Raw genomic sequence first — 15081 nt, forward strand, 5'->3', positions numbered from 1 at the left:
GTCCTTCAGGATGCTCTGTGAGAAGAGTTGGGATATCAGGTGTTGAAAATATCAGGAGGGCGTCCCTACACACTCTTCATTCCTGGGAATCCTAGTGTGCATCAGCACATAAAGCCTCTGCAGAGTGATGAGGGAGAGACCTGCTTTTCCGACTGCAAATGATGCTCAGTGCATGCACGGCTTGTGTCTTTAGTCCTCCGGGCACCCCAGGTAATAAACGCTGTGTCCATTTGTAAGTCAAGGGAACTGAGGCTCGGAGGAGCTGAGTAAACAGCGCAGGATCCTAATGCTGATCAGTAAGCCACGTGGCAGACTCTGAAGTCCGGTGCTCTTTCCTGGCCCCCCTGTGCTTGCTGAAGGGACAGGATGCAGGGCCAGGGCAAGCGGAGTGGCTGGCTCGTGAGGTAGTCCTTACTGTTTGTTTCCTCAGGAACATCATGGTCGGGTAATAGCTAAGATGGTGGTTGTATCTTCTCTTCTGCCCAGGGCCTGTCGTTTCCCTGAGCAGACACTGGGACATTTTCCTATGAAAAAACTCAACCCTTCACAGTGGCCAGTGAAGGGCAGGAATGGAGGAGATGTGGCCTGGGCCTGGAGGCTGCAGAAGCTGAGCTTTGTCATCTGAGGGTCTGGGTTGAAGCCCTGGTACCACCACCTTATTTGTTTTCTGTGGCCTTGCACTAAACTCCGCTCTGAGTCAGGGGTCCTTTATCAAAACTTTTTCTTCCCTGTGAGGTTGCCGTGGTGAGCACATGTGGGCTTGTGTCATGAGAGAGCGTGACCACAGGAGTGCCACGTGCAACATGTCATCCTGAGCAGGCCTAGGGCCTTAAGTCACCCCATCCCCATGGGGTCAGGGCCAGGGCAGGTGGGAGCTGCCCTTGACCCCAGTAGTGCTCTGGCCAAGGTGCTAGTGCGAGAGATGTTCCCTCTCCTGTTGGAACACAGGCATAAGTTAGGTCTTGACAGATGAGGGAGGTGAGGTCCAGGGCCACACGTGTCAGGAGGGGGCTGCGACTGGGGCCCAGATAACAGCCCAGCCTCATAACTGCTCTGTAGTAACTACTGCTCACTGAGAGATTGTTGAGGCCAAAAGCTGTATTGCAGAGATGGGATAGCGGGGGTCAGAGATGGGGAGGGGAGAGTGGTGGGCCTGGAGTCAGGTTAAGTCAGAATTGGAACCTCGTTCTTGTGCGCCAAACCCCCATGCTGACCCTTGGCCCATCAGAGTTGGGTTGGGGAAGCTTCCGGGTGAGATGCCAGTTGTCAGGGGTTCCAGTGCTCAGGCTGTGGCTGCCTGTCGTGGCCCTGAGCACCTGCATTCAGGTGTATCTCACTGAGCAGACCCATGTAGACTGTCCCCTAAGGCTCCATGTGGGTTGGTGATTTGCTTTATTGGAGGCCTTGAGAATTCTACAGAAATCAGTTTGCCTAGTACTTAAGGTTGGATTTAGTTCATACATTTCAAGGACTGGATTTTCAGGGGAAAGTTGCTTTCTCTGGGTTCTGTCATGCCCAGGTTTGGCCCAGGAGAGGCTGGAGCTGCCAGAGCTGATATTTTGGGTGGACAGAGTGACCAGAGTTGGGAGGGTAGGGCTGTGTGCTTAGAAACTAAATTCTGCTGGCCTGTGTGGTAACATGATCTAGTCCTAGGACCACCACCTTTGTGGCTTTTCCTAGTATTTTCTTTAAATCAGCTCACTTTGATGTAATTTAAAAGTCAACTCGATCTCTTCTGTAAATGGAAAGTGGTATTCCTTACCATAAAGATAACAAAATAGCGTTATTAAACTCTAGTCACCTAAAAGATGTCACCTAAAGCTTCTGAGCATGAGGCCTGCTCACCCTTTGTTCAAAAGGCAAACGAGCAAGAAGTGGAGAGGTGGGCAAGATCCACCAGCCCCAAAGAAAGACCGCCTTCTGGAGGTGATCAGAAGGGATGGAAAGAGTCTTGAGGGGCGCCTGGCTGGCTCAGTCAGTAGAGCATGAGACTCTTGATCTCAGGATCATGAGTTCGAGCCCCATGTTGGGCATAGAGATTACTTAAAAAAAAAAAAGGCACCTTAAAAAACGAGTAACTTTCTCGCTGATGCATCCGTATTGCTTACTTTCTGCCTCTGCCACCCAAATCTTCTGTCACGTGTCATTTGGGCCCACAGTGTATGAGAAACCGGCATTGGAAACAAGGAGTCTGGCGTATTGGCCCTGGTCCTGCCACTGCCCTGCCTTGGGGCCTGGGGCCTGGGGCCAGTCTCTTCCTTCTCGGCCTGGTTTCTCTCCTGGAAAACCAGAGGGTTGGGCATTTTCCTCCACACTTCTGCTTTGGGGGCCTCCAGGTACTCCCAGCTTCAGCCAGAGCTGGACCAGCTTTTCATTGAGGAAACCCAATTTCAGAAGTATTGTAATGCTCAGTAGTCCATGGCCACAAGGATGAGGCATTGCCTGCAGGCCACCTCTGAGGGGCTCCACTGACTCTTGTCTTCCTCCTCCTCCCAAAGCGATGCCATTGGAGCGACATGTTCACCGGGAGGCTGCGGTCCGAGATCCCACCAGCTCTGGTAAGGGCACCAGGCCACTGTTCCCCTCCCCTGGGGACAAGGGACCCCTTTGGCAGTTCCCTGGACTGTTTTCAGACTTTGTTCACGCTGTGGGTGACTGAGGTGCTGAATGGAAGCCGGGCAAGTGCAGCATCTGCCCGTGTCCTGACAGGCTCGGTCTCTGGGAGACTCGAGGCCCAGTCGCAGGAGGTGCAGCAGAGCCCCGGGATCCCAGGGTTCATTCCTGAGCTTTTTGGCTTCACCCCCACTGTGGATCTCGCTCCCTCCGCTCTCATCCCTCTTAGCTTTGCACCTCCCTGTTCTGTTCCCTCACGCCCTTCTGTGGCCCCCCCAATCTCCCTCTGGGCCCTCCCTTTCTCCATACCACTCTTCGGCTTTGCTTCTCATGGTGGGTGGCTTCCATCCCCTCTGATTTCCATTTCCCCATTCCTGGGGCTCAGCTTGCCTTGGGGTCAGGTTCCCAGCCTGGGGTGGGTGGGTGGGCTGGGGGGGGGGGGGCGTCACTGAGCAGAATGTGGCTTGCCTGGGGCTCAAGGGAAAGAGGCAGGGCTGGTAATAGGCAGCCTTTCAGTAACATGGGGCCTAGCCCATGAGGTGCCTTCAGGGTGAGGTTCTTGGTCAATTATTAGCATAGCTCTGTGTTACTGGGTCTCTCACCCTGGTTTTGCTGGGGCTGCCTTCTTAGACCTCCATGCATCTAGCCAGCACTGTGGTTCCTGAGGTGCCAGGGACCACCCTCATTTCTAAAGCACCTCAGTCCGGGGGCACCTGGCTGGCTCCGTCGGTAGAGCAAGTGACTCCATCTCAGGGTCAAGTTCAAGCCCCATGTTGGGCATAGAGTTTACATTTGAAAGAATGAATGAATAAATTAATAAGTTGGGTATCTGGGTGGCTCAGTGGTTGGGTGTCTGCCTTCGGCTCAGGTCGATCCCAGGGTCCTAGGATCAAGACCCACATCAGGCTCCCTGCTCAGTGGGGAGCCTGCTTCTCCCTCTCCCACTCCCCCTGCTGTGTTCCCTCTCTCGCTGTCTCTCTCTCTGTCAGAAAATAAATAAAATCTTTTAAAAAAAAGTTACAGATGTCCTAATGGGGACCCCAGAGGGAGGGCTCCTCCTTTGGGGGATTGAGGAAGCCCTTGGGGAGCTGATTCCATTAGTTACCAGCCTCAAAGGGTGAACAAGAACCAGGTGAAGGGAGGATTTAGAGTGTAGGTTAAGTAAATTCATTTGGGGGTTTGTAAGTAAAAGGATTTTTTTTTTTTTTTAAAGATTTTATTTATTTGACAGAGAGAGAGAGCACAAACAGGGGGAGTGGCAGGTAGAGGGAGAGAGAGAAGCAGGCTCCCCGCAGAGCAAGGGAAGCCCAGTGTGGGACTCTGTCCCAGGACCCCAGGATCATGTACTGAGCCAAAGGCAGTCGCCCAACCAACTGAGCCACCCAGGCGCCCAGTAAAAGGATTTAAAGTTAGAAGAGGGGGTGAAGAAAATGTACTTGGGAGATACGAACTATGGGCCCTGCGCACATTGTTTTACCTGAATTTTAGCATTTAAGTTTCTCAGTCATTGAGGGAGATATTCTTATCTCCATATTACCAACGACCAGAGTGAGTCATAGGGGGACAAGAGATTTTGGGGTCAGGGAAAGGCATGAGATGGAGGGAAGGTAGGGCAGACACAGAGGGTCTCAGCAGCTCTGGCTGCTGGAGGGCTAGAGGCCAGTGGGACCAGGTGACGGGGCTGGGCCTTCTGTGGACAGGGGCAGCCCGAGAATGGCCCTCCGTTGCTGAGTCAGTGGTGGGGAGGACAGTGGAAACTGCCTCAGGTATCCTGTTCATGGCCGAGGCAGGGAGAGAGAGTGTCTCCCCTCCCCCACTGTGTCCCCTGGGAACCCCATGCACGATGCATGCCCAGCCCCGTTTCTGCCCCCAGTTTCTGGCAGAGCCTTCTCTCCTCACCCGTCTCTCCTGGGGAACTGTAGGTATCCCCAGCCCAGCAGGTTCCCAGGAGAGCTTAGCATCTTGCTACATTGGTCTTGGGCTGTGGCTCAGAGATAGGCACCCATCTGCCCAGTCACCACCGGGAACCCTCGAGGCATCAGTGGTGCCCGCCTCCTTCCTGCACGTCCACTGAACGTGCAGCTTCTGCAGGTCTCCTTCCCTCTGTGGGACCTAGAATCGACCCGAGGCTCTGTTTCCTCTCTTCTGTCTCCCACCACACTGGCCAGCTAGCTTCCTTCTTTGCTGCCTGAATCACTGTCTCACACTCCTGGGCGGGCACTTGGCCCCCAGTCTGCCCTCCTCAGGTTTGGGGGAATGTGTCTTCTATATCCCTCACCCACATCAAAGCCCTCAGAACCCTCGGACTCAAGTTCATGGTCCTTGGCCTGACATTCAGGGCTCTAGCCTGATTTGATTCCTCTCTTTCCTTCCAGCCTCATCCTCTTCTGGAGTCCACTGCTTGTCTCTAGACACACAGTATGCTGCTTCATGCTTATGTCTCTTTGTTCATGTTTGTACTGTTGGCTGGAATCTCCTGTTCGGTTGACTGATTCTCATTCAGCCTGAGCTCAAGTGCCCCCTCCTATAGGAAGCTTTCCCTGACCACCCCCATGTATACCACACCCCACGCCCCACCTGGATTGGGAGCCTTCTTCAGGGTTTCTGGTCCTGGGTTTAAAATAAGGATAGCTCTGTAGCGAAATGGTCTGTGTCTCTGCCTGGGTGCCCACTGAGGGCAGGGGGGGCCTGGCATAGGAGCTGCCCCTGGGAGGTGTCTGTGAAACTGAGCTGAACCTTCTCTGTGTCCAGACCTCACTAGGGGAGGGACTCATCACAGCCGGGGCGCAGCTGGTGGAGCTGGACCTGAGCGACAACGCATTCGGGCCCGACGGCGTGCGAGGCTTTGAGGCCCTGCTCAAGAGCTCCTCCTGCTTCACCCTTCATGAGCTCAAGCTCAACAACTGTGGCATGGGCATTGGCGGTGGCAAGGTGGGTGTGGCGGGCCCTCCCCCACGTCCCCATCGTCCCTCACCCTCCCTCCCTCCCTGCCTGCCTCGTCTCCTGAAGTATGTGCCCTTGGCCACCATCTGGGATGGCTGGCCAGCCGGTTGTTTTTCTCTTCAGAGCAGAAAGGCCTCAAAGGCAGCAGCCTGTGGCCAGTGGGGAGAGGTGGTGGAGGCCTGGAGGGCGGGGTTGCCAAGCAACCATCCCCGGTTCTCGTGTTGTCTTGGCAACACAGAGGCAGTGACCTGCTGGCTCTGCAGAGCGCCGGGCTTGGGCATCCCAGAGCTGCTGTGCCCTCAGAACAGTTGGCAGAGCCACGTGAGGCCCGGTGTGTGTGGAGGGGAGGGAGCCCAGAAAGAGAAACCCCTTAGGCCTGGGCACAGCTCACCTTTTTCCTGGACTGGGCCTTGCCCGAGGTGCCTCCCTCATCCTGCCAGCCGGTCGGGCTGGTCAGTGCAGAAAGGCGTCTCTTCTCAGAACCTGCACGGAGGGAGCCCAGCCTTGTTTATTCTCTTTTTTGGTCCATTCTGGCTCCGTTAGGCCCAGACACTAGAAAGGCCAATTCCCATCCTCCCTATCCCCACTCACGTTCTGACCAAAAAGAGAGAAGGGCTGGGACGCAGGAACCTACAGCGACTGGGGACGTCTTCTTTTTGCAGATGTGTTAAATGCATTACCCTAATTCTCCCACCCACACCAAAAAGGGGGTGATGCTATTCCCAGTTTTCCACTTAACCAGCCGGATTTGGGGCTAGAGACCTTGGGTCAAGTCCCCAGATGGCATCGCTGGGGTGGGACTAATGTGGGATTTGAACCTGCTTCTCTGCCCGTGAGAGCAGCAAGGGGAGCCTGTGTTGTGCCAGAGCGGCCTCCCCTGTGCGGGGTGCCCGTTGCCTCTTGCCCCATGGGAGGGAGAGCCGGGCTGTGCTCCCAGCCGGCTCAGCCAGCCCCACCCCCCAGTCTAATTGGGCAGTAAGCTGTGTGCATGTGTGAAGACATTAAAATGTTGTCCTCAGCACAGAAAATCGGTCCAGGCCAACCTAGAGTGGGGTGTGCTGAGGGAGCTGGAGACACGCCTGGGAAACGCCCCAGCTTTCCATGGGCTCTCCTCTGCCGCACGGCTGGCCCGAGGAACCGAGGCTCCTAGAGCTGCCCGGGGCTGGTCGTAGGCCTTGCCTTTACTCCAGCGTGTGGCATGGCTCGGGGACAAAGACAGTGGGAACCCCGCGGCCAGGGGAGCCTCCCTGGCAGCCCTGCCCCACTCTGGAATTTGACTTGTGCTTGTCTTGACCTCCCTCACTCTGATTCAGTGAGACCTTTTTGTGGCATCTTGTGGGTGCTGGCCTTGTTGACCTGCGCCTCCGGGTCCTTCGTAATCTGTTGCCTCCAGCCGGAGTGCGTTCACTGTGGCCCGTGTGCCACACACATGGGAATTGGAGGGGCCCAAAGGATTCACTGGGAGTGAGATGTAGCCCTGTGCTTGGGGTCCAGACCCAGAGGCCCCAGGTTGGACTCTTGTAGGAGCTGGCGCCTCACCATGGTGGCCTCAGAGGGAACTGGGGAGAATGGGATGCGCTGGTGCGGTAGGCTCTCGCCTCCTCATAGGTTCCTTAGGAGGCTGGTTTATGGCAGAAGTCCACGGTCTCTGGGCTGAGCATGTGCATGACCCCCAGGAGCCAGGCTGGCGGTCGCCCTTCCGGCCCCCAGGGACGGCGAGCTGTGCACTCAGGCAGGCCTGGCTGCTGCTTGTGGCTCCCCTGTCCCTTTGCTGTGGGCCCTTGGCCCATGCAGTTACCTCTCGGAGCCTCAGCCTCCTCGTTTATAGTCAAGCCAATCCCACCTGCCTCCTAGGCCCAATTTGTGGTTGAAATGAGGTGTGAAAGTACCTTTCTTTATTGAAAGTGCCGGTGATCTAGGAGATGCTCTACAAACGTTGCTTCTCTCCTGTTGCACTTCTTGTGAATCTTTTGTTTTATTTACCGTGGCCTCTCTGATTCCCAGCAACCAGCCAGCATTTTTTAACTCTTGGTCTCTTGGTATCACCCAGGGAGAAGCTATCTCCTGGCACCACCCCAACCATATGGTGTGTGTCCGATGAGTGTGACAGGGTCGTGGTCTTGACCAGCTCCCCTTAGGCGCAGGGCTACGGGGGAGAGATTCCAGAAAATTTGGATTCTGGTCCAGAGTCTTCCACTGGTTTAGCAACCATAGGAATGTCTCTGTCCCTCTCTGAGCTTGAGGTTCTTCGGCTGGGAAGTGGGAATCACCATGGTTTCCTGTCCCCCCACCCCCCCCAACAGAGGGCTTCCGGCAGTATAGTGAGCTGACTGTGAAGCCCCTTCCCCAGGAGCTGGCTTTCAGTTGACCTCTCCATGTTGGTGTCTCCCTTCTCTCTGGGTGTCTGTCCCCACCTCCCCACCTCTCACATGAGGCTAGACCCCACAGGGTAGTAGGACACACACGTGAAGCAAGCTGTAAGGTGCTAGGTGCACATGCAGTATGACCGTGGTGCCTGTGAGCCATTCTTTGTCCCCAGGTCTGCCACCGCCGGTAGGTGGCATGGGATGTTGAAGACCAGGGCCTCCTGCCTCAGGGCTGGGCCTCTTTCCTCCCCCCCCCAGATCCTGGCAGCGGCTCTGACTGAGTGTCACCGGAAATCCAGTGCTCAAGGCAAGCCACTGGGCCTGAAGGTCTTCGTGGCCGGCAGAAACCGTCTGGAGAACGACGGAGCCACTGCCTTGGCAGAAGCTTTCGGGGTGAGTGGTTTCTACACATCCTCCCCGCCGTGCCCCAAGGCAGGCTAAGCTTTGCAGGTTGACAGAGCTGGAGTTGAGCTGCGAGACCTAGGGCGAGTTGCTTCCCCCTCTGCACCTGCTAGCTCATTCAGCAGCTGGGCAGAATTCCTGTTAGGTGTCTGAAAGGTTGCATGAGGGGTGCCTGGGTGGCTCAGTCGTTAAGCGTCTGCCTTCGGCTCAGGTCATGATCCCAGGGTCATGGGATCGAGCCCCGCATCGGGCTCCCTGCTCGGCGGGAAGCCTGCTTCTCCCTCTCCCACTGCTCCTGCTTGTGTTCCCTCTCTCGCTCTCTCTGTCAGATAAATAAATAAAATCTTAAAAAAAAAAAAAAAAACTATTAAAGGTTGCATGATCTACCACTGCGGCTCCCTGGAATGCTGTTTGAGAAGACTGTGAGGTTGCTCTGATCAGTGAGTGAGGTCACGCTCAGAAATGGGAGCGGGGGTGCCAGAGCAGTGAGCGGGATATCAGCCTGGCCCCAGCGCTGGCCTGGGCTCACAGAGGGTCGGTGTCTTTGGCCTCTACTGGGTGGGGCACAGAGGTGGAGTCATCAGACTTACCTTTCAGATGGAGAGGTAGGGGAGCAGTGGCTCAGGTACCCTAATCCCCTCTGCCTCTCCTCCCACTCTCCTCTCCCTTCACCCTTCACAGCTGCCCCAGTGCCCTGCCCCCACCCCCCACACTGCTGAGACCCTGACCTTGAGCTCTGTAAGAGGGCCACACCTGCCCCACGGCGCTGGGAACTTTGGAGTCCCTTTCTTTTCTCTTTATTTATTTATTTATTTATTTTTAAAAAGATTTTATTTATTTATTTGAGACAGAGAGAATGAGAGAGAGAGAGAGAGCACATGAGAGGGGGGAGGGTCAGAGGGAGAAGCAGGCTCCCCGCCGAGCAGGCGATGCAGGACTCGATCCAGGGACTCCAGGATCATGACCTGAGCCGAAGGCAGTCGCTTAACCAACTGAGCCACCCAGGCGCCCCATCTTTTCTCTTAATTTAAATGTTTTCTTTGGCAAACAGTATCCTAGCAACATTAACCACACTCGGGCCAGAGCGGCTTTCCCTGCTGCCTCCCTGCCGGAGCTCATCTACCTCAGGCAGAGAGTGAACATAGCAGGGGAGAAGTGCCCTGGGCCTTGCTGGACCCCTGGCTGCAGGGGTTTCCAGGTGCCTCCGGAGCTGGGGGCACCTCATTGCCATCCTTATAGACACCATGCCGTTAAAGGTTACGCCTTCTCTGCACCCCTCGTTCAACTTGCTGTCCCCGGTGCGCTGGGAAGGGGGGGGGGGAGTACATTGTGTCTGCTAGGCCTCCAACAGATGTCCACCATGCTCTTAGAGTGGGGTTCTTCCCTCGGGGTCCCTGGGATGTCTCTAGTCTGTGGATAGAATTCAGGGAGTCTTTGAATGCGGATGGAAGAAGATTACATGATTATTACCACTAATGTAACTAAAATGTAGTGTTAACCTTGAATTGTGAATGTAAATTTTAAACCTCAGCAACTTTCGAAATGCTCGTGATTTTGGTAAGTATAGAAATCACAGGTATTTTCACATCAAGTTATAGTTGTTACAGAGACACCAATCTTTGTTTCTCACGCATCAGCATTACGGTAGTGGGGGACTGGCCTCCAGGTCCTGTTATTCAGTGCCTTTGTACTAAGGAGTGCATTTACTACTGCAACACACATTTGGGGTTTTTTTCTCAATATTTTGAGGACTCTCTTCCAATTGAATGGATTTCCTTTGTAGTCGTATATGATTTATCTTAACATTTTAAAATAGGCTCAGGAGAGAGTCAGGGGCTTTACCAGACTGCCCATAGGGTCTGGTACCAGAAGATACTGAGAAGCCCTGACTGGTAATGTTCCTCCGTTGGCCTCTATTTACTTGTGAACCCCCTGTGCTGTTCTGGGCACTGCGGAACTACAAAAGGTACCCAGGTGGAGAGTCCTCGCAGGCCTGGCCTCAATCCTTGGTAGCAGTAGAGACTGGGACATGGCTCTCCTTGGGAGCTCAGAGGTTGGTGGGGTGTAGACAGGAGGGTGGTATTGATCGTCCAGGGTGATGAACACCGTGATAGAGGAAGAACAGTGCTCTGGGGACATGGGGGAAGAGCACGGGACTATGCCTGGTGGGGGGATTCTGGTGTCCAAAATGAGAGGTATATAGGAAAGCAACATAGGAGTCAGCCTATCCAGAAAATGCCAACAAATAAGGACACAGTGTTCCAAGAAGAGAGGAGTGTCAGAAGGTTGGGATGAAAAAGGGCTAGGTGTTTGTGAAGACCCCACCCCCCAGAAAAGGAGGGAATGTGGGGCACCAGTTGTACTGTGTAAATAGCGCAGGAGAGCCCCAAGAAAGGCACAGTGGAGCTGCATGCAGTCTGCAAGGAGGGACTGTGGCCAGACCCCAGGCCAGCGCCCAGGGTCCTTGCAGGGTAGAGGACACCAGATGGAAGAACCTGTGTTCCGAGCTGTGTGACCCTGTGTAAGTTACTTAGCCTTTCTGATCCCTAGTCTTCTCTGTCTGGTGGAGTTCCTAATCCCAGGTAGGTCTCCCTCATGAGATTGTAGAGAGGATCAGACAGCCCTGCCCAAAGTTCTGCTTTGAGATTCATGCCCCAAATAGCCACAGACAAGCCTGGGCCCGAGCTGATGGCAGCCCCTCCCCGTGTCTAGTGTGTGGTGCCCCCTTCCTGCCTGCTGGATGTTGTTGGTGCTGGGCCTGCCCCTGGAGCTCGGGAGCCCACCGCCCTGCTCTGTCCCTCCTGCCCCTCACAGATCATTGGGACTCTGGAGGAGGTCCACATGCCACAGAACGGCATCAATCACCCCGGCGTCACGGCCCTGGCCCAGGCTTTCGCCATCAACCCCCTGCTGCGTGTCATCAACCTGAATGACAACACCTTCACCGAGAAGGGCGCCGTGGCCATGGCCAAGGTGAGGCGGGAGTGGCAGGGTCATGGTGGAGGCGAGCGGGACTGGCTACTGCCTTTTTTTTTTCTTTTAAAGATTTTATTTATTTATTTGAGAGAGAGAGAGAGCATAAGAGAGGGGAGGGTCAGAGGGAGAAGCAGACTCCCTGCCGAGCGGGGAGTCCGATGTGGGACTCGATCCTAGGACTCCAGGATCATGACTTGAGCTGAAGGCAGTCGCTTAACCGACTGAGCCACCCAGGTGTCCTGGCTACTGCCTTTTTAACGCACACATCGGCAGGGGAGCTCCTCTGCCCATCCACCAGGTGTGCGCCCCGGCTCTCTTGAACATTCCAGAACGGGGCACATGTCACAGGCTTGCCTGTGCTGTTTTCGGGCATGTCCATACCACCTTCCTCTGCGCTGCCTCTGGACACCCAGCTGTTGGTGCTGGAGTTGTCCATAGGGCTGCATGGGAGGCTGCTGCAGCCTGTTTTTCTCATTGATTCTTTCATCAGCTGCTTATTGAGCCCTGTACCGAGTTCAGGCCACGCAGAGTTGAATCAGACTCCGCCTCCGAGGAGCCCCTAGTTCAGGGAGGGAGGGGCGGGGCCAGGCCAGCGATGGTGCAGGGCCTGAATCCGGCTGGCTGGCTAGCTGTCGGGACCTCACAGGGCTCCAAGCCCCACAAAAGGCTAGTCCTGCTCCTGTGGGGTGTTAGCACAAGTGTGTGCAAGTGTAGGGAGCACATGGGAAGTTCAAATCAGACTTCGGGCAGACTTTCGGGAAGAGGTCACATTTTGGCCAAGCTGTATAGGACAAATGGACTGTGAACAGAGAGGGGTGTTTCGGGCAGAGGGATCAGCAGCATGGGGGAGGCCCAGAGGTGGGAGGGAGCCTTGTTCCATTGGTCCTAGTTTGAAACGACCAGGGTTCAGGATGTGTCTGAGGGCTGGGGGAGAGGAGAGGGGGACAAGACCCTGTGACCTTCTAACTCTGAGGCTGTCCCGTGACTAGAGAATTGTGTAAGGTTTTAAGCGGGGGTTCGACTTGGTCAGATTTGTGCTTCACAAAGAAGGGTCTGGTTGTAGCATAGAAGTAGGGTGGAGGGAGGTTCGCCAGAGGCCGGGAGGGGACAAGAGCTGGTGAAGTACTGAGAAGTCCAGGCGAGAGGGAGGACGAAGGTGTGGCAACTGGCGTGGGGTGTGCCGCGGGCTCTCGGAGGCCTGCACCCTCACCCAGCCTTCGCTTCCTCCCCGCAGACGCTGAAGACCTTGCGGCAGGTGGAGATGATCAACTTCGGGGACTGCCTGGTGCGCTCCAAGGGCGCCGTCGCCATCGCAGAGGCCGTGCGCGGGGGCCTCCCCAAGCTGAAGGTGCCAGCGCCGCCGGGGCTTCCCCCACCCTCAGGGCTGCTGCTGTGCGGGGCAGGGGTGGGGTGGTCTTGAAGGCCAGGTGGGCCTGGGTTCATGGCCCCGTCCTTCCACACCTTTCCCCTGATGTTGTGCGGTTCCTATCACCCATGTGATGTGAGCCGGTGTCTTCTTTTTTGAAATGGGAGGAGGGAGCGATGAGGTCATTAGGGTATAGCGTGAGAGAACATACCGAGTGTCCGGCACGTCGCGAGGGAAACGGCTTTGTTTTCACTGTGGGTGTTACCGTGCCCGGCTGGAGGACAGAGCCTGCCTCATCCTCCCTTGGGGAGAACAGAGGCTTCAGAGTAGGACCCGGTCTCCTGGCCTATGGTTCTACTTGCCTCTACTCCTTCCTCTTATTTTTAGGAGCTGAACTTGTCGTTCTGTGAAATCAAGAGAGATGCTGCTCTGGCTGTTGCTGAGGCCGTGGCGGACAAGAGCGAGCTGGAAAAGCTGGACCTCAACGGTAATAGGGGTGGGGGCCTTGGCCCAGGCCTGCCAGGCGGGCCCTGCTGCCCCTCTTGACCTTCCTACCCTCCGCCCCCTCCCGCCCGTGAACAGGCAACACGCTGGGAGCAGAAGGCTGTGAGCAGCTCCAGGAAGTGCTGGACGGCTTCCACATGGCCAAGGTGCTGGCCTCCCTCAGGTAGGGAGCTGTGAGCCGTGGCGCCTGTGGTTCTACTTTCATTCGTTCCGAAACCGTTGTTCGAGCCCCTGTCTGTGCCAGGAGCTGTGCGGGGCGTTAAGGAGGCGAGCGGAAGACAGTGAAGGTTTCTGACCCATGGGACTTCATTCTGGCAGGATGGGCGGACAAGGAAAGTTAGGTTTCTGTATGTTCAGCCAAGAGGCAATAAGGGCCTTCGGAGTGGGTGAGTTGGGGAGGCTTCTGAAGGGATGAGCTTTGATCTGAGCTGAGATAGATCAGGTAGGGGAGCAGTGAGGTCAGGGTGGCAGTGGGGGTGGGCTCAGTCAGGATTGTTCTGAAAATCAGACTTGGAGACAGAGTCTGGAAGGGAAGAGATTGTTGCAGGGGGCGGGTTATGGGTTTGCGGAGCCCACATGGAGCGGGAGCAGGGGCCAGGGCGGCAGGGCTGCCTCCTCCATCTGGATGGGAGTCGGTTTGGGCCTTCAGCATCCCTCTGCCCCTAGGTCAGCTTCATTCACGTGTCAGCCCCTCACTTGTGTCCCCTCAGTGCTAGGTCTGTGCTGCTGCTAGGAATTGGGGGCTCAGAGATGGCCTCGAGAGGCTCATGGTCCCAGAAACCCCCATCCCCCTGCCCCCCACAACCGCAGCTTCCTGTGGGCAGGGAGATATGGGTGGCACAGTCTTGGCATCTCAGCCTGGGCAGTGTTCCTGCCAAGCCCCGGGCCTCAGCTGTGACAGACCATTTTCTTCCTTTTCTCTGTTTCCGTGGTGGGACTGGGGCCCATTTGGGACAGGGATGAGATCTGGTTCTTCCGTGTTCACAGCATGGGCTTCCCTGGGTGATGAGAGATGAACGATGGGCTCCCTGGTGACCCACATACCCCCCCCCGGACCCCTCCCCGGGAGCAGCTGCTCCCCCGCCCTCTGCAGGCGCCCTCCCACCTGCCTGGGGTCTATGGGTTTGTGTTGCCAGGCCTCGGAGCCCACATAGGCCGCTGGGCAGGGAGGGTCTGCTTTAGCCAATTCCCCTCTGCAGTGATGATGAGGGCGAGGATGATGAGGAGGAGGAAGAGGAGGAGGAAGAGGAAGGAGAAGAAGAGGAGGAGGAAGAAGAGGAGGAGGAAGAGGAGGAAGAGGAGGAGGAGGAGGAAGAGGCACAGCAAGGGCCAGGAGAGCAGTCCACAGCATCGAGGAAGATTCTGGACCCAAACAGTGGAGTGAGTTCCCTGTCGTTTGCCAGGATCAGAGCCCTGGCCCTCGAATGTGAAATCTGAGCCATGTTCACGGCGGGTAGTAGGTGTGGGATCCGCTTAAGTACCTTGGGTGCAAACTGTCCTTGAATGCACACTCCTGTAAGTGGAAGAAGAAAATCTTGCCAGCGTGGTTGTATTTGTACCTCAGCCCAGGTGTGTTTATTCATTTGTGCATCGTGACAGGACTAAGGCTTGTATCATGCAGCTGCACTGTTCATTATGAAACACGTGTAAATATCTCTGCAAGAATAGGGTGAAAAATCAGCATAAATGGAAATTCTTTTCCGACCCATCTTGGTAACCCGTAGGGACAGCCCCCCGTTCTGGAGACCGTGGCCTACCCGGGACACTTGGTGTCCCCTTGCTTCACTAAGAGGCTGGTGTTGTCAGGACGCCCGGGTCTGTTCCCCTTAGACTCAGAGCTTCTGGAGAACTACGGGTTGGACAAGGTTCCCCACGCTCATGTTGAATTTCAGTTTTTTCCCAGTTTAGGAA

The 15081-nt window shown here is 55.8% G+C and overlaps 1 protein-coding gene across 1 annotated transcript in view; it reads left to right on the top strand.

Annotated features, from left to right (window-relative positions):
• The window catches only part of RANGAP1 (Ran GTPase activating protein 1), a 31237-nt gene that overhangs the window by 9023 nt on the left and 7133 nt on the right, over positions 1-15081 (top strand). Inside the window, exons 4-11 of the mRNA XM_021687721.1 lie at positions 2499-2558; positions 5365-5544; positions 8181-8315; positions 11139-11297; positions 12535-12648; positions 13054-13153; positions 13249-13333; positions 14370-14550. Coding sequence (XP_021543396.1) covers positions 2499-2558; positions 5365-5544; positions 8181-8315; positions 11139-11297; positions 12535-12648; positions 13054-13153; positions 13249-13333; positions 14370-14550 — 1014 coding nt within the window. The remainder of the gene's footprint in view (positions 1-2498; positions 2559-5364; positions 5545-8180; positions 8316-11138; positions 11298-12534; positions 12649-13053; positions 13154-13248; positions 13334-14369; positions 14551-15081) is intronic.

Source organism: Neomonachus schauinslandi, chromosome 5 (assembly GCF_002201575.2).
Source record: "Neomonachus schauinslandi chromosome 5, ASM220157v2, whole genome shotgun sequence".
Classification (NCBI taxonomy): domain Eukaryota; kingdom Metazoa; phylum Chordata; class Mammalia; order Carnivora; family Phocidae; genus Neomonachus; species Neomonachus schauinslandi.